Here is a 22,291-nt window from a genome sequence, read left to right on the forward strand (position 1 = left end):
TCTCCTTCCCTTTCCCTGATATCTGCGTTTACTTGCACTCCAATTTGGGCAAAAGAAGCAGAAAAAGTTACTCTTCAGCTTCCAAGAGTTGCCATCTATATATAAATTTCTTTTTGTTCTGTTACAGTTGATCCATATACGACAAGAATATGAAATCACACTCAAAGGTCTGATGCCAGCATCATTGAGACAGGAACTTGAAGACACCATTGTGTCTTTAAAATCTCAGGTAAATTCTTATTATTCATCTTCATGGTTTTGGACTGGATAAAAACTATCTATTCTCAACAAGAAATTTTGACCATCTAAAATTTGACCAAAAATACTGAATAAGCCTCAAAACCAAATTGTGACAGTACTCACCTGCTTCTCCGTCATCTTCCACAACACTCTCCCACTTTCCTCACCTTGGGAGCTACCATATCGTATCTTTTGATCCTAGATTTCTTTCAGTTGGGAAGTGGAAGTAAAAATTATTCTCTGTTCAGTACTGGGTTTTTTTCCTCAACCCTTCCAATACTGTTCTCTCTCATCCTCCTTACCCTGCTTCTCCTCAAGGAATCATTTCACAGGTGCAGAGAGAATGAGAAATCGTTTTGTCTCAGTCTACATCATAAAGCAAATAAGATATTTCTCTTAAGATAGTGGTCCAAATGACTGTTGTGATATTTCTGCATTTTCTAACATGAAGAGGCTCCACTAAACTCCTCAGTTTTTAATACTGCATAACCCTAGCTCATCTGGAATAATGCAGAATCCACGTTGTTTGTATGTAATGCAAATAGACAATAAAACTGGCTAACAGAAATACCAGTGGCATCACAAGCCCAGTGCAGGACTCTGCATTGAAACACATCAGGAAGGGCTGGGAGCTCTCCTGGGCCAAAGGGAAGACACAAAAGACAAGGCAATGGTGGTGACTCAGAGCTGCCCACGAGCTCTGGGCAGAGCAGCAGCCCCGAGGACATGGCGCACAAGTTTAGGCTTGATACCAGCACCTTCCTACCAATTTTCAGGACCATTTTTCAAGCTATTCTAGATCTACAAACTCTCTGTTTCTTGGATGCAACCTCTCTCTCTGGAGATGGTTGGCCATTTAATGTCTTTTTTCCTTGATTTCCTCCCTCCTTTACAATGCACAAGCACTTTTTGCTGTGTGTGAGATGCTTCCCCTGGTGAAGTGTGCCTTTAATGAAAGGAGGTCATTTTCATAGGGTCAGCTTTCACATTCCCATCTGCTAGTAGTGACACAGCTTCAATGCTCTGCTTGTAAACGCTGCTTATGTGTCGAGGGATTCCTCATGGAAGTGCTGCTTCTCCTTTAAACAGTCGTGGGAAATGAAGAGCTAAGGATCTACTAGGGGAATCTATTTCCAGTTGATAGTAAAGAGCTATTTTTAAAGTGTCGTTGACTATCAGCACTGCCTGGTAGGAAGTGTTACTCTGGAGCTAACAGAAGAATCCTTCACCTTTTAATAAGCTTTAAAAACCCCATAGAACCTGATATTCACCTGTGTGAGCCACTGCAGCATTTCAAAGGAGTAAAAGTAACTACACACACTGAAACCTGGGTGCTGTCCCGGGAGTACATAGCTGCTGGCTGTGTCTCCAGCAGCACGCTGCCGCTGCAGACAACTCAGTGAGCAGGGCTCTGGCTGCAGCACAGGTGTCCCAGTCTTTGGAAATTGTTGAAATTCCTCTTCGAAACCATCAGACGAGAAGGACAGTGGAATCTCTGCACCTGTCAGGATTATTTATTGCTGGAGAAGGATGGAGAGGGAAGGCTGAGTAAAAGCACCGAGCAGTGATTAAAAATAAACAAAAGAAAAAGAAAATACTTGAGGCTTTGAGGCTTGGGCAAAGTTTTCTAAGAACATTGCTGAATATAAAGTACACTGCCCGACTGTCTGCTCTTGGTCACAGCGTATTAATGAACATTAATTTCCATACACCTCGAGACCAGATGAGTACCTCCCTCACAAGAGCAGAAGCACAGAGATCAGAGCACAGGCTTCCTATAGGAGTCGAGAGTGGAATTGGAGCTCCTGAACCCTTGCATCACCCATACGCTCACACCACCTCGGTTTAAAAGCTGTTTTGACCCTGTTGCCAAAGGAGTGGGCAGTGTGCAGCTGGAGCAGGGCTGGGAGGCCATGCTGGCAGTCTTCTTTCGAGTGTTAGTTCTAGTGTGCAGCTCAAGTGTTGCTGTGCTTTATTTAGACAGGATAAATGAGAAAAACACCCTTTGTGAAATGAGCACAAATTTATTAATTAGAGTTTTGTACGCCCTCCTCACGTGAGGTGTATTTTACAGGTCAATATTCTGCAGAAAAGAGTCTCTGTCCTCCAGGAAGAGCTGAACGCCTACCATGCCAGAAGGTAAGTGATTATCTTTGATCAATTTGTACTGTTTCACACCCATGGAGCCCAGTTATTGAAGTTTTACGGCTTAATTAAAACACTCAAATATGGTTGCAGTTTTAAAAGATCCTTATTTTCAGTAAACAAGCGTCTGAGAATTTTCCCAGTGCTTAGTCAGTACTATTAGAGCAAGATTAGAGAACTCGCAGGTGCATTACAAGTCCGGGCTTTGCCTCCACGTTCATGATGAGACACTGGCTCGCTGCACAGCTGCAGCTCTGCGGTGATGCCACCTTCCTTTTAAGATAGAAAACAATGATGCAATGTGTAATATTACAGATCCCATCTTCAAAGTACCGGATCTTCGTGAGCCTGAGCTTTTTTCAGACGTTTACACCCTCCAATATAAATTATGGCAAGGGCTGCAGCAATAAAAAGCCTTGCTGTGCCTTTAGAGTAAGTGATTCACGTGGAGAGGTGAGTAAAAGGAAACTTCCTAGGAAAGCCACCCCATCCTTTTTATATTTACAGACTTGGATGATACTTTCTTATCTCGCATGAGGATTTCTGCGATTAAGAATGTGTGCTTGTAAAGTAGTGAAATTTAAATAGCTGAACCTTTGTAAAAATGTTAAGAGTGTGAAAGTTGTCTGAAAATATTAATCCTGAACTTTCTGTTAATGAGAAGTAGCCAAAGCTAACTGGAAACTGCAAATGCCATAGATTCTTGGTAAGGTGTCCAGCATGGGTAACCTCGTTGGATAAATACAGAGCTGTAACGTGGTCTCTAGACTCTCTCCACAGCAGCAGCAGCATTAGAAAGGGATGCATGTTGTCGCAAACTTACACTGAATTATTGCCTTCTCAGTTCAGAAAACAGCTGTTTACAAAGAAGAGTGCACCATGTACCGTTAGATCAGGCCAGGCCATGAGTGACCAAAATGCTGAGCTGGAAAGACCCACAGCCCAGTGCAGAGGAAAGGCAGGGACAGAGCTGGCACAGCGGCTCCTCTCCCATTTGCTCATAGCCTCGAGAAGCTTTTGTGCCGCTTCCACTCAGGAAAACTATCACCCTGCCCAGATCTATTTTTTCCAGTACTACGTTCACACTAAATTCTGTGTTAACATTTACCTGACCCCCGTTGGTGGGAATACAGCTTTTCGTGCCCGTGGGTGCAGATGTGATGTCGCTTCATGGCACACTCCCCTGCCTGCTCCTCAGCGCCCGACATGGCAGCCGGCACAGCCGTAGCCAAGCCTGCCTTCAGCCTGGTGTGGTTTTATTGTACAAATAATAAGGTTTAACTAATGAGATTCTCTTCATTTTCAGGTAGCTGCTGGAGCTGTTGGATTTCTTCGATTGCCAAATGGACTGCTTTGAATAGGTTTGAAGATTTGGCTCTTGTAAATTAAAATGCAAAGATTAGTGGCTGCTTTGTTAGCACATAAAATGTAACAAAGTTCATGAAAATACATCCATTGCTCGTGCCAGCATGTTTTTAGTTGTATCTTCCTTCCATTATTTTTTTATCATTATCTTATTACAGACTTATGTTTTCAATGTGTTGGACTCCGTGCTGAGCTTGCTTACTGTGTGAGGAGTTTCTTCCACTGATATGTTTCTTAGTACCATTCTTTGCCCTTTGATACATGAAGAAAATCCCAAGGCATGGTTAATGGTCTTGAGAGGGGCCCAGAAATTCCTACCATCTAAGTCCAGCTGTGGCACTGGCAGCAGCAGCGAGACCCTCTGTGTCACTGCTGATGGGGACAGCCACCTCTCATCCCTTGCACCGGTCACACCGGCAGTGCAGGTGGGATTCGGAGGGTCCTGGGCTGATTGAGCACCCAGCTGGATGCGGCTATCCTGCCGAGCCCCAGCTCACCAGCTGCACTCTTATCTCTGCCTGGCATGGAGATCAATGAGGAGAGGCTTTGGCAGGCTGGGCTTCATCCACCCCCACCTCCTGGCAGCGCCCGCAGGGAGCTCCTTGCCAAATACAGGCTCCAGCTTTGCTGATTGTCAGCCTGGTCTGGGCCTAGGCAGGTTTTCCACCTTCCTTGAATCAACAAGTGATTCTTCTAATTATAGATAAGGGGTTGTCATGGTTCTGATAAGCCAGGAGGTGCTTCAGCAGGTGCCGCAAAACCTCGCCTGGGGCACCGGTGCCTTTTGGAAGGAGGAATTTGTTAGGATGCATTTAGTTAATTGTGGGCAGTAAAATGAAATGTATTTACTCAGAGAGGTGCGTGGCAGCGATGGTTGGGCTCCTCGGGAGGAGCACTGGGCTGCACACTGGGATTGACCCGCTGGATATTGCCCTGTGTCCGAGTGGGAGACATGGGGACAGCCAAATCGCTCTTCTCATGGGTGAAGGAAACAAGGCAGCTTTGATTCTGCCATTCTTCTTGGGTTTTCACATGATGTCTGGGTGCTCAGAATGCTTTTGGAACTGGTAAAAGGAGGTGTGTCCCTAGAGAAGCACATGGACACTCTTCTAGATAGTTTGACTCAGGCCTCAGTTTCCTTCTTTTTGATGGAGTTGGGTTGTTGATGTCACTGATGATTAAAAAGCAGCTTGTGAAAAGTAATTCTTGGTCAATCTGGGAATTTTACAACTCTGGGAAACTCTCCAGCATCACAGGGAGCATCACTGTGAAGGTGCTTATAAACCTGATAAGAAAATAAATTAAAGGTTGGTTGGAGTTCTCTTGTAGTGTTGTTAGCATTTCTTTGATTGTTTTTGTAACAAGTGTGAGTTAGAGTCCAGATTGCAGGAAATGGTTTTGCTTGTTCTCTACCTCCCCTTCCACCTGCCGGGTCAGGAATCGACACCTGCCAGTAGCTGACTTCATTGCCCATAAAACAAGCCCTGGTGAAACCAGCTTGGGCACAGTTAGAGCTTTATTTGTACTTGTAATTTATTTAATTTCACTGATTATTTTGCTGCAGGAGAGACTATTGTTCCACTCTCTATAAACCCCACAAGAAAAAGGCATCATAACATTTTCCACCAGCACCAGGGGAGGTGACCCTCATCAAGGTGACGCTTCGTTTCAGTGCCACTCACAGTTCTTGTGTTACACGTAACAAATCTGCTGGTTTCTGGTGCAGCTGGAGGAAAAGGGATACAACCTCCCTCCTTCTCCCAGCCCTCTGCTCTCTTCTCCAACAGTGCTTTAATTGTCCTGGTGACAGCAGATACTCCTGGTACTTGCCTGAATCTCCACCGACCACAGGTTCAGACTGAGAAATTATTTTGCTGCAAAGAAAAAAGATTTTATTGTGACTAGAAGAAAAATATTTGTGATGGCTGGGATATTGTCCAGGGTTCTGTTGGGTTTTCTGGAAAGCCGTGATAGAGAGAGCTAGGCTTATTCAGCCTAGAGAAGCGAAGGCTGCGGGGGGACCTCATTGCAGCCTTCCAGTACCTGAAGGGAGCAGAGAAACAGGAGGGGAATCAGCTTTTTAAAAGGGTAGATAGTGGCAGGACAAAGGGGATGGATTAAAGCTAAAGCAGGGGAGGTTTAAATTGGATATTAGGGGGAAGTTCTTTACAGACAGTGGTCAGGGGCTGGAACAGGCTGCCCATAGAGGTGGTGGATGCCCCATCCCTGGGGGTGTTCAAGGCCAGGTTGGATGGGGCCCTGGGCAACCTTGTGTAGCTCCAGGCCTGGATGTTGCCGGCCCTGCCTGTGGCAGGGGGGTTGGAACTCTATGATCCTTGGGGTCCCTTCCAACCTAGACCAGTCTATGATTCTATGATTCTATCGGCGAGTCTTGATAGAGACCGTACACAGGAGCTGATTTGATTTTATTTTTAATTATCTTAACACAGTGCAAGTCCTTCCCAAATCACAAAACTTACTGGAGCCGCCACACTACTGAATTATAGACTTGGTCTCATTCGGAGGGTACAAAGTGAGACATCAGATACCGTATGAAAGTTTCAAACACAAGGTCATTTTAATTCTGACTATTTTTTTTCCAAGGAACTCTCTTTTCTGAGCTTTGATATTTTGTTCAGAAAGGTCATTTCTTTTAAGCCTTTGTCATTAAAGAAGACTTGTTCTTTAAAGCGTGCTATCAAAGAGTGCAGAAATTGCAAGTTACTGAAACTCAAATGCATGATCAATTTTAAGTCTGTCAACTAAAGCCCACTTAAAATTAGATGTGCTCTGGTACTGGTGGCTCCTTTGATAAAGCCTCTGGAAGATAGGCAGTTGGTCAATTCAAGCCAAAAAAAAAAAAAATAGAAGATAATTAAATAAAACTTTTCCACCCTAAAGTAGAATATTTTTTTTGGTGAAAAAAAGCATCAAAAATGCATAGCCATGAGGCTTAGCAGAAAGGGAGCTGTGTGTCGTGTATGTCAGCACGAGCATCACACTCAGCCCTTGGGGCTGAAAGAGAGGAAGTGTGTGCTTGTAGGAGGAACAAAGTAAAGGAAGACCTGTACCTCAACTGGGCAGTTAGGTTCTAACACGGTGCTTCCATCATAGCACCCCTTCACCAGATTGTCCTTCAGGAACCTGGTTCTCCTATCTGAAGCCTGACACCTGTGTTTGGCAGCAGGCAGGTTTGGCCATCATTCCAAACGAAGGTTGTGGGTGCTCATTCCACAGTTGGCTTCTCCCAGCCAAGCTAGCACCAAAGTTAAGTTAAACTGTCTGGTTTTGCCCAGAGAAAGGCTTCACTGTGTTTACTGAAACCCTGGACCTAGAGTCCATAAGAAATCTGTCAGTCAGAGTGATCCTGAGCTGAAATCAAGGACTCTACCAAACCCTCCATGTCTCTTCACTAAGGACCAATCTCACAGTGCTGAGAACTCCTGGAGCATGCAGGACATGTTTAATGAGGTTTAGCAGACAGTCCACATGACCCAAGAGGTACCATCTACCCCGTAACACACAACACTGATGCAGCTGTGGACCAGCTGATGTCCTCCCTGCTGAGCTCCACCAAGAGCTTTTGCACAGGCTCAGCCATCGAACACGGCCCTGAAGATTTGGCTGGTTAGTTGCTGGAGTTGGCAGTGGCCTGTGGATTCATGGTCAATCACTCTTCATCCAGAGCAAGCATTTTTAGAAAGGGATTCCTTAGAAATGGCTCTTTCTCTTTAAATCCAGAACCTACCTAAATCTCAGTAAGGTTTTATACAGTCAGGCTCTTATGCTGCATCTAAGGGTGGTGGAAAAACAGACCTAAGAAGGCTAATGACTCCATATGGATTTCATGAGCAGTCAGAGCCTGGATGTTTGTGAGGCTGTGTTTAATTGTGCTCAGCAATGATGTTACGTCTTCTGAGACTTATCGACACTTGCTTGTCATCTTCTTGTTTGTTCATCGCTGTTGGATGAGGTCATTGGCTGAGTAATTTCAGTATAGATTTGAATCTAGGATGAAAACTCCCCTGACTTCATAATAGAGACCCACTTTTGTTGCAGTATTTGCTATCCTCACTTTTAAACCTCTACAGCCATGAAGCTAGGCCTAATCCAAACCTGTTAAGCTCAAAGAGAAGCTTTCAGGAGACTGTGCCAGCTGTGGACCAACCCTGTAGCTTCACTCTGGAGGACCACCTATGCTACTGACATCCCCTGTGGAAGGGACAGCAAGCAGGGCAGTTCTTGGGAAATCCAGGGACAAGCAGGATCCAGCTGGTGTGGGTTTGGGGACTTGGAGTCACTCTCTTGGCTTCTCCTCTCTTGGCACATGAGCATCAAGTGGTTTAGTAAGATGGGGCAGCCATCTATGAGGTGGACATGTCCTTCTGCTGGAGGCAGACATAGAAGTGCACGTACTTTTCTGCTGCCCTGGGCACAGCTGGGAGGAAACCCTTCATGGCTGCATCTGAACAAGATGCACACAGCAGTAAGACCTGCCAGGAAGCATCAATCAGCGGGCCCTTGGGGCTATCACCTGCATGTTTAGCTGGTTGGTCCAGCTCCTGGGGATCATGGCACGCAACCATCCCAGCTCACCCTCCATTTGCTGGAGCAATTAGCATAGAGAAAGGGGATCTGAGCCTCTATGGGCAGAGAGGTGGAGGCTTGACATGTTGTATGGGCAGAGAGGTGGGCACGTGGGGCTTGATGTGTTGCACTTCCTCCAGCTTGCTCCTGAGCACAACTTCTCACCTAGAGCCAACTTCCATCTCCTGGACATTTCTTAGAGCTCACAGGGTTTGAACAAGGCCCAGCCTCTGGCTGCAAAGGCAGGCATTGCTAAACAAGAAGGCAGCAAACGCAGCAGCACACACAGAGCAGCTGACCCACGGAGCATCTCCTGCCAGCCCTGTCCCCAGATGGTGGCCCCAGCGATGTTTCAGTGCCTTTTTTATTATCATTATTTATTTTTTTCCCAGGCCTTTGCCAAGGTTTCTCCTGGCAGCTCTGTGGGTGCCATAAACCACCAGACTGCTATGCTACGGTTTGAAATATAAATACTGGGTGCAGTAAAATAGTAACCAGGCACCTGTGGACAAGCTCCAATTACAACAATGGGGTCCAGCTGCCACCCCACACCCTGCCCCAGCAACAGGGCCAGAGCCTTGCAGATCAGGGACAAACCAGCCCCTTCCCACCTGAACTCCAGACCCTAATTCAATGCAGCACACATGCAAACACTTAACCTTAGCCCTGCACCTAACCTTAGGCCCATCCCTGTGATTGGATGTGCTAAGGGGATGTTCTGGGAGCTGCAGACTTATAGCCAGGCTTGAGGGTTAGCCTCTGCCTCCAGTATAGCTCATACCTAATATCTTCATCAGAGCTAAGGCAGTCCTCAAAATCATGAGGTATGTGTATGTACCTCCTTTCCTCCTGCCTGAAAACCCCTTTGGCACCCCATGAGCTGTGTCTGCAGCCCTCTGTCAGCAGCTCCAGCTTTCCTGTTGCATGGCTGCACGTGAACGTCTTGTCTGCAGAGGACAGCTGAAGGACTTACCTCGCAGTAAGTTGGTGGGGTTTTGTACCAGTAAAATAGCTTCCCCCAAGAATTGGGTTTGTGTGTCAGCAGTGCTGTGGTTTGTTGGTGGAATCTAGTTAATTAACCTTTCTGATGGATCTAATAAGGGCTGGGGATGATTTTCTTTCATGTATTTCTGGTGGGGTTTGATCCCGTCTCTCTGGGCGTTTGCTGACCACTGCTGTTGATGCTGGAGCTTTGCTCTTGGGAGTGAGCCCTGTTGTGACAATCAGTACAGCAAGAGGTGGCTTGTGACAATGCTGAGCCTTGTGCAGGATCCAGCCTGCTCGTGGCTTGGCGTGATGCCACCTCGACAGATGGGACAGAGCATCAGGAGATGTGTGTGAGTGCTGGGGGCTGGACTGCCCTGGGTGCCTCCGGCGGGGGGGAGATACCCCCATGGGAGAGCCATCCCCTTGCTTTTATCTTTGCAGAGGGGAGGAGTGGGTCAAGTCTCTGCAATATCCATGTGTTTCTCTGAAAATGATGGCTGCTGTTGTGTTAAGCTATAGGGTGTTGGTCCTTGGGGGAGGAGGGGCTGGTGGTCCTTTGCCTCTGGAGCTGTTGGTACAGAAGATGTTGGGTTTGGGTCAGAGTGTTGTATGGTGTGCAGTCGCTGTGTGGTGCGTGGCCATTGTAAGGAGGAGGGTGAGAAGTGCCAGACTTGAACTGAAACAATAATTTGAAATTCATGTGACTACTAGAAGCCGATCAGAACGTGCTGGTCTCTCTGCAGACCTCTGTTCTTTTTTTCCTTCCCCCATATAACAGCTGTTTCCCAGTGATGTATGTATACTCCCATGAGTGCTAGGCTGTGAAATAGCTGCATGGGGGCTTACGAACTTGTATTCAAAGATCTAAAGACTGAAGAGGATTCACAAGTGGCCTAGGGACACCATTCCTAAAACTTCCCTGAATAAATGTTCTACTTCAAATCCAGTGGGTTTGGCTGAAAATCCTATCAGAAAAAAAACAACTCTACTATTCAAATACTATTGAAATCCTCTTCTGTATCCTTCCTGACTGTGATCAGATCCTCTGATTAAACCTTTGTAAGTAGAGCAGAGCAAGTTTGCTCAGACTCAAAACAGGTTGTAATTTCTTCTCTTTTAGTTACCATCATGCTGCTTCTTTAAAAACCCCACGAAAAACAGTCTCCAGGTAATTCAGTAGGATGTTATTAAATAGTCTGGTGTTAATTATAATGCGCCTCTGTAAATATTTATTGAACATCCGTCTCTTGTCCCTTTTTGAATTAAACTTGGGACATAGGCCAAGAATAACGTGGAACATCCCCATGTCTTTAAATATTGACCCAACGTATCTGTCCTCTGTGGTCCCCAGGACCTTCCCCTCCGAGCAGGGCATTTGTGGAGCGTGGCAGTGCCAAGCTGCGAGACCGGGTCTTGGGCAGCTCTGCCCACAGTTATGTGTTACTCTGAGATGTACGATAAATTCTTATGTTATCTTGTGCAGGAGAAAGGTTTCAAGGTTTCGTCTCTGTTCTAATAGCCTACCTGGCTTTTTTCCAAACACAGAACACTTCTGACTTTTCACCATCAGTCTTTCATGTTGATTAATAGCGGACGCATATCGGGCACGTCATCTTTGGTTGTAACGCTTCTTAAAAATAACTGTCCTTTGAACTGCCTTCAGGTCTGCTAGTTAGAGATTGCACCGTGTCCTTTCCCCTGATTTGTAATTTCTTCCCTGAATTTGGTGTGTGTTACTGTCTGTCTTTAATGTGGGATTTATTTTTTTAATTTTACTTTTTGCTGCTTTTGCCCTGTCTTTGCCCACTTGACTTGGCTGCAATACTGTTCCATCATTATAAAAACATAATTACATATTCTACATGGGTCTGGTCTGGATAAAATTATTTTCAGGGCTTGCAATTATCAGTCACAATTTTTTTGACCAAAGTTTCTCCCTAAGTTGACTTTTCTTCTAATTGGTTCTGAGCTGGTGAAGAATGATGCTGTAAAAAATCTCTGGCAAGTGCAGCCTCGGAGATACAGTGTGAGGGCATGAAAGATTAGGGACGACAGCAGAGGAAACACCTTTACTTCTAGAGTCTGGGTGAAGGCTGTGGTTAGAACCTTGCTGAGATCACCCTCATTGAGTCCTGGGACTCCCTGGAAGCTCCTGCAGATGTTTGCACCCTGAGGTCGCAGCCTTTGCCCTTGCTTGCAGCTGGCTTTGTTGCAGGGAGCCCTTCCAGGTGATTTACTGGGCAGGCAGGTTCAAGCCTTCCCCCTCCACAGTGTGAATTTGGAGCTTGTGCTTTCAAAGCAGCTTTGGGGTTTGATGCTTGCCTTGATTTGAATGCCCTTTGATAGAGCCTCCTCACAACTTAATGTCCTCCAGAAAACCCAGACACCCTAGACTGGAGATGAGATTGGGCTTGGTCTAGATGGGATGGGACTGTTGTGGGGTGGGGGGTGCTTGGACCATGTCTGACCTTTGCGAGAAGATGGAGCAGGGTGAGAAAGTGTTGCACCCCAGCCAAACTCACATTTTACATCTGCAGTCACCTTTGGTTTTAACCTTTTCTTGCCTGTGGAGAGCTGAAGGCTGTGGCCTGGCTGGGTCAGTCTCTAAGCACTCAGCAGCCCCGAGCAGAGAGGTATCAGGCTTCACGGTGAGCAGCTCCAGAGAGAGTGGTGATGAGACAGAGCATTACAGGGAGGACATAACAGTTGATGTATTTACAGCTACGCTGCTTCCTCGATCTTCCTAAGATGCAGATGAAAGTAAAACTGGCAGCCGCTCCTCGCGATGCAAATCGCGCCACTGCAGCAGCGGCCCAGCGGAGGTATGCCATGTCTAACCGTGGTTACGCGAGACGCCGCTGCCAAACCATGTCTTCCTCCGTATGTGGCTTGACAGAACATTGTGTTTAACCTCAGACTGGATGGGATAAAACACGGTTCTCTGTCAGGACTGCAAATTCACGTGTCTGCCTGCACCTAAACTCTGCCTCCCAGTCTTAACCGCGGTTATTGCCATAGTGTGGATGGGTAGGATGTTTTCACGGGGATGCAGGAGCCTTAAATCTTGATCCATTTAATCTGAATCAAGTTCCTAGCTCAACTGACAGCTTTGAATTTATGCACCTAAACCATTTAAACACTCTAAGTGCCTTCCAGCCCCTGAAGGAAAGCCCGCACAGCAGTTTGCACATCAGCTTGGCCCAGAACTGCTTGTACCCAGATGTTGCCCCAGCGAAAAGCAGATTCTGCTGGCTATCAAGCATTGCATACATGTTCAAAATGCTCTGTAGGGCCCTGCAGGGGTTAATGTCTAACAGGGCTCTGAAAGATGTCCAAGGCAACTCCATCCCCAGCCCATGGCTTTCCCATATGGCGAAGGAGCGCGGGGACCCAGACTCATCCCATGCGGTCCATGTATGGAAAAGCTGGAGCGCTGATGGTCTGTAGTGCAGCTCCCCAATGTAAGGGTGTAATAATTAACAACAGCCTCTGTGGTTATATGGCACCTTCCATCTGAGAGTCTCGCAGCACTTTCCAAGCCCCTTCCCCTCAGACACGTGATGCTGGGTCCAAGGGCCCAATCTTGATAGATGATCTCCTTGGGGTGGGTTTGTGGCATGGAAGATTTGTTGTTCGTGCTCTGACACTTCTGTTGGAGAAATCAGATCTGTGTTCCTGCTAGGTGCCAAGAGGCAGGAGCTGTTGAGAGGGCTGCCGCAGACCTCATGCTGCATGGGCCAAGGCTTGAGCAATGCTTTTTCGGCATCTCTTTATTGTTGCCTCTAAATCTGGTCCTGCTCAGCTGCTGCAGGAAAGAGCCCATGATAGATAACACCATCTCTCTGCTCCCAGCCCGATGAATAATGAGCTGTTTGTACATGGAGCCAAGCGTGATGCCTTCTTCTGGCTGCAGCCTTCTTGGGGTGGTTTGATTTCAGGGCTTCTCCAGCATGGTGCAGAGCAACCCCCGAGCCCCCTAAGGAGCTTTGTTTGGGGTCTGCGAGCACAGCTGCCGTGGGACAGCTGGGAGACGCACGGAGCTCCTGGGCCCTCCATATGGATGCTCTTGACCTCTAAGGCCTCAGAAACTCCATGTGGCTGCTGAGGACACTGGAAAGGGTCAACCCCCTACACCCTCAACAAAAGGAGGGTTTGGTGGATGGAGCAGTGACAGGGTCTTAGAGGGAGATGAGGGGGGAAAGTGCTGGGTTTTGAGGGACGTGGATTTGCAGTGCAGCAAAACTTGCTTGTGAATGTAGGTTGGAAACAGCCAGCTTCGTTCACAGCCCTCGCCTGGTGCCCGGGAAATGGGGCCAGACGGGTCAAACAGGGCTTGGATCCAGCCGCTGCCGTCCTGGCGAAAGGCTCTTGCAGCTCGCCCGAGCAGTGTGGGGGCGCGGGGTGACTTTGAACCCCCTCCCCATCCCCAGCAGCTTTGTTATCGGTGCTATTGTGGGGCTGGCGGAGCCAATCCCCGCCAGCCCCGATTCAAAGTCCAGGTGCCAACCAACTTGAACTCTCCAGCATCCCCGCCGTGAAGCAATTATTCCCTCAGACACATTCATTGTTCTCATTACACCATAAATTGTGAATGAATTAAACATGCACTTACCACTATGCACCACAGCTGTCAAGGAAAATAACACACAAATATCGCACAGGGCTGGATCCTGCTCCCACTCCTCTCCCAGGAAGGTTTCCTGCTTGCAGGGAAGGAGGCAGCAGCCAAGCTCGCTGGAGCTGATATTCTCTTTATGGTGAGGCCAAATCTCTGTTCTCCCTCACAGCAGTGCAGGGCAGGACCATCTCCATTGGATTTGATGCTTTAATTGGGGCTTGCTTGGTTGGTTGATTTTTCTTCCGGCCAGGTTTCTATCGCTGCTGTGCAGAGGGAAAACGACCCCTGAGCATTCCCAGATCCCACTTGCACCATGTCTTACTCGGGGCACAAAATCCTGCCGTGGGCGTATGAGTGTCGCTTCAGGCAGAGAGGGATAAAACCACCCCCAAAGCCCCCGTGCCACCAGCAGTACCGTGCCTGCCCCGAAGTCCCCACAGCCCCAGCACAGGGGTGTGGGGCTCACCCCTGTGAGCACCCCAGGCTGTGCTGGGGGATTTTATCGTATGTGATCGATAGCTGGGGAGGGAAGCTGTGAAAGAAGGGTAACTCAGGGTGCTTGACTTCATCTTACGGTGCTACATACGTATAGACTTATAGATACACTTTCCCAAGGAGAAGCCTGGGGGGTTGTTTATTTTCTAATCTCTGCTCCATGTCTGTGGAGCTTCTAGAGCCAGGAACAAGCATGTCAGCAGATAAATTCCCCAATTGTCCCTGCTCCAGTAAGGGGACCTGGGACTCGCAGCCACCTTGGGGTACAATGTGGGGATTCACCAGACAGGATTACAGAGGGGGCTTTTCTTTGGAGCGCAGGAGCGGGAGGTTTGTCTGCATTTCTCTCCTTGCACCGCATCTCCAAGGAGGTTTTCACTTTCTAAGAAGGATGTTACCCACTGAGCTATTCATAGCAGTTAAATGAGAAAAGGGGTTAATAAAATACATGCTAGAAAAAAGAAAATAAGATTAGAAGGACTGGTGTTTTGGCTGTGAGGCCTTCTGTGGGCTGCAGAGAGAGGGGGGAAAAAAGGAACAAGATTATTATTTTCTTTTCTCTAGCTCAAAGAACTTCATGGCCAGAATGGCACCGCTAATCCAATTTTCTTTCTAACAAGTATTTTATCAACACCTCTTTCTTTTCCCCCCTTCTGTTCTCCTGTAGCGTCTCTGTGCTGACGTGGGATTACTTGGTTTAAAATTAAAGTTTCGGCTGTGTGGTGCCTGGGCTCTGCAGCGGCTGCAGTGGGGCTCCCAGGGGCTGGGGGGCACTGGCATGGGTGCACATCTCCCCCACACACAACACACACAGAGTCGTTGCACTTTTGGGCACCTGGTTTTGTCTGGGCAGCCACAGAGAAGGATCTTTTACAGCCGCTCAGCGCCGTTTGGCAGAGGATCAGATAGCAGCTCCACTGAAAGCAAACAGCCGCCTTTCCGAGGGAGTCGATATTTCGCAACGTGTTACTTCAGTGTTATTTATTATGAACATATTTTCCCTTTTATCCAGGGATTTGCCAACTCCTCAGTGTCACAGAACTTTGCCGCAGCCTCGTGAAGGGCGGTGGTGCCTCTCCTCCCCTCCTGCTGTTCCAGGGGAACCCTGGGAGGTGTCACCCAGCCCAGGGGGGTGTGTGTGTGTGTGTATGTCCCCAGGGGAAGGAGGATTTGTGCAGGAGCCCGGGATTACCCCCTGCTCTTTTAAAGGCAACTGACACCCTAGATGAGAGATTTGGTTTAAGCAGTAGGTCACATATCGGAGTAAGGAGAAGGTGCAATAGGACCAGTCTGCCCCAGTATGCACATGGCACAGTGTCCTTGGAGGGATTTGGGGCAATATGTTAGAGGAATGGGTAAAACATGGGGAGAGGAGTTGTGCTCTCATCATCTGCCTTTTCCCTTAAAGAGAAGAGAAGAGCTGGTGGAATGGAGGGTGCTGGAGAAGTGGGTGGGGGAACCATCAAGACCTGGGAAAAGGCTGTTTGTCTTGGGTGAGGGAGAAAGTTAATCAAAGCCTTAAAAGGACCTGATTGATCTTCATTAGCCTGTGACTTCTGTCTGTTTGCTAACCTAAGCCCCTCCTCAGTGCAATGGGGCTGGGATGGCGAGAGGTCCAGCAGCTCCAGGCACTACTCCTCTGAACATGCTGTCTTTGGTGGCACTTTTTTCCCCTCTCTTGAGGATTAAGGAAGCTGGTCCCCTCCCTGCAAGGTTCCTTGGGGTCTGGGGGAGGACCTGGGCTAGGGCTTGTCCATCTGTGGGTGCAGCACCAGCAGCTCTAGGGGTGCAGGCACCAGGGCAGCCTTTGCCCAGCTCAGTGCCAGCCCCAAGAAGGGGAAAATCCCCGTGTGTTTGTGAGGGGCTCAGTGCAGGGAGCAGAGCAGCACAGCAGCGTGTGCTTGGCCACCTCTGCTGCTCTGCAGAGGGATCAGGATGTTTTAGAGCAAACACATCTTCTCTGTGGTGCTTGACTCCATTCCTCAATATAATGACTTGGGGAAAAAATAATGCTAATGCTAACAGTGCAAGAGGTACCTCTCTGCAGCCAGACCCCTGCACAGGATTGGGGCTCAAGCTCTCCCAAGCTCCCCGCATGCAGCCAGCTGGGATTTCCAGCAGCTGAGGAGGCTCTTCAGGATCTGGGATGAGCCCCGGTCGTCTGCAGGCTCTCACAGAAAAGATACTACAGAATTAAGGAGAACTTGAAAGCGTTTCTTCGTCTTTCTTCCTTCTTTGTCGCTTGCTTGTTATCCAGGTGCTGATAACCAGCCAAATATCAGAGCAGCTGGTGCAGGATGAACAGCTCAGCCCCTGTCCCTGCCACCGCAATTTGGGATTTCAGCTTATCCAGGAGTTCTGCTGGGGTGGGATTGCCCCTGGTCCCCCTGGGGTCACACATGACAAGTTCTGGAGGTAGAGGAGCAGTGACCCTCAGTGGCTCAGTGCAGGGTGAAGCCATCTTGGGCTGTTCCCCTTTGTTTCTAATCCTCCTTGGCACTTGGCTTCATGAGAAAATTAGACCGTGTTGGAACATGACTTTGCTTCAGTGTATTAATTGCTAGGATGACGAGGATCGGTCAGCAGTTAAGTGTAGACAGGCACAGTCACGCTCAGCGTAACGTCAGGTGATGGGAGCTAATCCTGAGATCCCAGTAAGATTCACTCTGGTGACGTAATTATGTCCAACTGAAATGCTTCAGAGTTGGATTTTGATGGGACGTCAGATTCTTTTCAGCCAGCAGTTTCCAATCCATGCCCTCTTCCCCTCCGCAGCAAGGCTGAAACTCCACAGCCAGTTCCAGCCAGAATCCAGGATGTGTACATCCTGGCAGGCAGCAGCGATCTGCAGCAGTTGTGTGGGGTGCCTGACACCATTTCCCCGCCACACACTCTCCTTGTCCAAGCACGAAGCCCGGCCTTTCCTGGGGGATACAGTCTGGGCCTGTGGGAGAGTGTAGAGCCTGAGACAAATGATGCCACTCCCCAGTTGTACTGCCATTTTAAAAAGAGCTGTTTGGTTGCAATATAGGGTGTATTGGGTATTTTTTTACCGGTCAGATCAGTTTTCTTGGGAAAACCCTTCCCACCAGTCCTTTTTCACCTGGTTTGATGCACAAAGACCAGCACGACCCCATTTAACCAGCAACCAACCACCTGATCTGGGCAGCACAAGCATCCATCTGGGGTGCCTTAGCAGCCAGCTGTGCCCATCCCCACGCCGTGAGGCTTGGCCATCCGTGTCCTGCTGAGCTGCTCTTGGAGGTTTCCCCATCCCAGATGTGGCACTCGATGTCCCAGGCCGGTGTCACCTCTTTCACCAGACCTCCTGGTCTGCTCTGTGGAAGGGCAAAGCTCCCGCGGGAGCGCTCCTTTGTATCCCGTGGAGGCTGTCATTAGCGTTTCTTAATCAACGCTTTCTTGTTAGTGACTGGGACCAGTGGGAGCTTTGAATGAAGGTGGAGCCAAGCCAGAAAAAAAAGATCCTCTCCTGAAAAATTATAATGAAAGCAATAATAGCTGGGTCCTTGAGCAATGCCTGCCTATGACAATCGCTGTCTGGAGGCTACCTTAATTACGAAACAGTGTTCTCAGCCTCGGGCTTCACGATCTCGGGGCCTTTACTCTGTCTTGAGCAATATTTTATTGCTATTGTCCTCAACCTATTTCATATTAACTTCAGAGTATCTGAAAGTTCTCTGGACTGTGCGTTGGCTTTCTCTTCTATTTGCACACATTTCCTGTATTATCTTTTTACAATTTTTTTTTATCAGTATCTGAAAGCCTAAAGCTGGGATTATCTAAAGGATTATAGGAGAATTAGGTACCCAAAGCCAATTGATTTTTCGCTGTGAATTAGCCAAGCGCATTTGGAGGGCTGGGGACTTTGGTCTGCGCTCACGGTTTTAGGTCTACCTTGTACCTCCTCAGCATCTCTCGGGTGGCCTTAAAAAGGTGCCAAAGGAGGAGCAGTCAGTAAGAAACTGCAGGTACAAGGAGGTAGACGTGGCCCTGAGACATTAAACTGCCTTTGAAAATCTCCTTCTGACTCCCTCAGGCTCTTTTGAAAATGCCACTCCAAGTTACCATCAATTTTGATAATTAAGCAGTGATTTAATTTTAGAGTAACAATAATTGTCAACATTTTCCAACCCAAGCACCTTAAATTAGACACGCAGATCCAAACGTTGGCACGGGATCAAAGCGGAGCGGTGTGATGTTTTTTGGGAGATGCTGAGCACACGCAGCTCTCGCTCCGTGGTGCTGGAGGAGGCTGTGCTGAGGACTTCAGAAAACCAGGCCATTCGGACTTGATCCCCTGCCAAGCGCAGCGCGCTCTCCGTGCGTTTCAACACCTCGCTCTAGGCACCTCGGATTAAAAGAAAAAGAAAAAAATTCAAAAGAAGGATTGGCCAGGAGTGTTGTGCTGATTTTTCCCTGACAGTGAAAGTGGAGGCCGGCTGCCTTTCCACAGGGAAAGTCACTGGAGTCCTTGCAGGGTGTGACCAGGGATGTCACCAGCATCCTCGCTGACAGTGAGCAGGCCAGGCCAGGGTAGCAGCCAGGGCTCCTGCATCCCCATGGGGGAGTTGGGGAACTTGGGGGTGGCTGAGGACCTTTTGGGGCCTGGCAGGGTGCAGGTGGCCAAGATGCTGGGCAGAACTCTGCATTGCTGGGAAGGAACCACCCGCATCCTGCTCCACACCTTTGGCTTGGCCCAGGGGCTGCTCGCCTCGGGGTGGGGGGGTCATGGCTGGGGACCCCGGTGCTGTGGCTCGGCAGGGTGAGGCCATGGCAGACATCAAAGCCACCATGAAGCCAATACTTTAATCGTATCTCCGCGCCTTTGATGAGGGCTTCACCTCGCTGTGCTCTCCCACTCCCGGCCCCACCCGGAATTAGTGCTCCTGCTTTATTTTTAGCAGCGATTTGGAAACGGCTGGGGCTCCTTTTCTCTTTCTTTCTTTCTTTTCCCCATTTTTTCTCCCCATTTCTTTCCTTCTTTTCCCCCTTCCCCCCCCCCCCCCCCCCCCCCCTTTTTTTTAAAGCTCAGGGCACGGTGCCCCCCCAGCCTCCCCAAACCCCCAGCCAGCCGCTAAGGGAACATTCACACCTATTTTCCTTGCCTTGTCTCCCCTTTATTCTTATGAAGCTCTCATTGATTATTGCCCTTAAATTCCTCAGTCCGGTCATAGATAAAAGGATAACCACTTCAAAGCGAAGTGTTAAGAGTTTAACCTCGAGCTAAAAGAGTGGACAACAAGGTAATTGAGGGTAATAACTGATCACAGACCTACTTTCAAAGGCACATGCAAGCCTCACTTTCAGATGGCTTTAATTTTATTAACATTTGTAGCAGCTCTAGATGCTTTTGAATCATTACAAACTTCAAAGCTTGAGGTAACACTCCAAATGGAGAACCTGACACCAGGTTTTTTGTTCAGACCCACATCATATTGATAGTCTCTGTTGCGAGCATGTAACATCTCTTCTCAAACTATAAAAACCCAGATGAAAAAAAATATTGCCAATAGAGAAGATCAAAGCCCGAACCTCCCTTTGAATGATCCCAAAGAAGTCAAAACAGAAAACAACATGGAAAAAGAACTGTATCTGTATTATTGCAACTAACTTTATCCGTATTTAAACTTGTGGGCTGCAGCGGATGGATAATTGCTCCTGAGCTTTATCAAGCTGTTTGGCTTATCATCTGTTTCTCTTTGGCCATGTGGAGCTGGCCCTTTTGCTTTTTGGGTGTTTAAACCCCAAAATGTGGGAAGAGCACCGAAAGGAACGGGCCTGGCTCATTTGGGAGGGGAGCTGCACGAGGTAAACCTAAAAAAGACGTTCCCAAACCGAAAACACATGGGCTAAAATCAAAATAATAAAAGCACCCAGCATCTTCCCATCTCCAACCTGATAGTTATGAGGAAAAAGCCATCTCCTCTACAGATGTCAAGCTGTTTCACAGCAGGATGTGCCGGCCGTCGCCACGGCCTGGTTCATGTGCGCCCCGTGCCGTGTCCCACCGCGCCCGGCCCTGGGCCTGCACAGTGAATCAGCCCGCGGAATTGATCCAGGGTATAAATAGCCTTTTTCTTTGTCTATGTTTTGTGCTGAGGAGGGTTATTTTTAACCGGGTGAGTTCCCTGAGCTAATGCCCGAAGCATTCACAATGAAGGGGGTGGCCCAAGGAAACGGGCTGGCCCTGCTGCCAAAAAATACATCCTGGCTCCCCTCTGCAGAAGTGCTGCTGCCGCTTCGGGCTGGCGTCAAGGCTCTGTGGTGCCACTTCGAGTAGCTGGGGAGAACCTTCCCAGCTGCCCTAAAGTCATCTGCAGAGGAAAAAGCTCTTGGATTTCTTTTTTTTTTTTTATTTCCTTACTGGTTTATAGTGGTGTGCAGCAGGTTTTATACTGGTGTAGTCCTTTCCTCCTGGTTCGTATCCGCATAATAGCAGAGAGAAGCATGAGGCAGGTAATTTGTTTTCATGCAATTCAGCACAAAGGGCTGGCTTTGTGTCCAGGATGTTTACCAGCATCCTAGCTGCTGGATGGGGCTGTTCCAGTGGTCTTCCCACGATAGCCCACCCTCACTCAAAACCCTTCAAACCCTTGGCATCCCTGAAGCACGGCGGCTCTATTAGAGCTGTTGAAGGCAAGGGCTCAATGCTGATTAACCCCAGGTATCTGGACCCCAGGTTTTTGCCAGTTTTACCAGCAGCCCCGCATGGCACATCACCATTTCCAGTGCTGTCTGGTGGCAGGTACATCACACGAGAGTCTCATTATCTGTGTTCACTTCTACAGCAGATGTGAACGTGTAGAAGCTTGTGGTAACTGCATACTTTTAAACGTATTAAATAACGCAGGGTTTAGCCTGTGCTGATATTACATTCTTCAGGGACTGAAATCAATTTAATACAAGCTGTTCCCTCTGTTCTGCTGTTAGGTACGCGCCTGAGTAATGAAAGGACAATGGTATATTGGTTAGATCTACAGAATTTATGTTATTGTCTAAAGTTATGGCTAGAATAATAAGCAGTAATTTCTGCTGTGCTTTTAATGAGTCTATTATCAGTTGCACTGACGGGTGGATGAATGGGACCCGGCGCTAGAACATATGTTACAGATGCCCAAGGCAAGCCCTGACTTGCAGATCTGGATCTGCACAAAACGTGCTCAGAAATCGCTGCCTCTGTTGCTGGTTTGTTTGTGTCTCGGGCTGGTGGAGCTGCTGCCCACACCGTGCTGTCCCTGGAATAGGCATCCCACTGGTACATTGGTTCTCCCGCCCGTACATCCCCCATGCCTGGCAGGAGCGTGGAGCAGGAGATGCCCCATTTTCCTGAGAGCTGACCCATGACCCCCAGCTTGCTGCAGTGGGAGAGAATTATCATGGCAGTGCTCTTGTTTAGTTCAAGCAGCCAGGCATGGGCATGGGGATCGTGGGCATCTCCACCAGTGCAAAGCTCTATTACCCTTTGCTCATGACAGAGGTGATAGGAGCACACTCTCTTTTCAGCTTGTGTGGCAGCTACATGCACAGAGGTAACCCCCAGAACCAGTATTTGCTATAGATTTGAAACAGTGCCGCAGCCCTCAACCTGACTGTATCAGCCATGGCAGGGTTTTGGCTTTTACAGCTTTCTCCAAGGTTTTAGAGCTTCTCCTGGGTGGCAATATTCCCATCACAAACCAAACTCATCTCAGAAAGATGCAGCTGGGACTTAGGTGGTGACAGTCACCTTCCTGCTATGGCCACCATCCTGCTGCATCATCATTGATAAGCTGATCTGCATGTTTTATTAGAAGACCTTAGAGGTGGGCATGGTAAACATAGGGGGGGATGTGA

The 22,291-nt window shown here is 48.3% G+C and overlaps 1 protein-coding gene across 1 annotated transcript in view; it reads left to right on the forward strand.

Annotated features, from left to right (window-relative positions):
* The window catches only part of CEP112 (centrosomal protein 112), a gene marked incomplete at both ends in the record, with an annotated part of 154,418 nt that extends 152,035 nt beyond the window's left edge, over positions 1–2,383 (forward strand). The window contains 2 exons of the mRNA XM_084273526.1: positions 128–229; positions 2,315–2,383. Of these exons, the coding sequence (XP_084129652.1) occupies positions 128–229; positions 2,315–2,383 (171 nt within the window). The remainder of the gene's footprint in view (positions 1–127; positions 230–2,314) is intronic.
* Positions 2,384–22,291: the final 19,908 nt, after the last annotated feature.

The sequence above is a fragment of the Gallinula chloropus genome, assembly GCF_964237585.1.
Source record: "Gallinula chloropus genome assembly, chromosome: 20".
In the NCBI taxonomy this organism is placed as follows: domain Eukaryota; kingdom Metazoa; phylum Chordata; class Aves; order Gruiformes; family Rallidae; genus Gallinula; species Gallinula chloropus.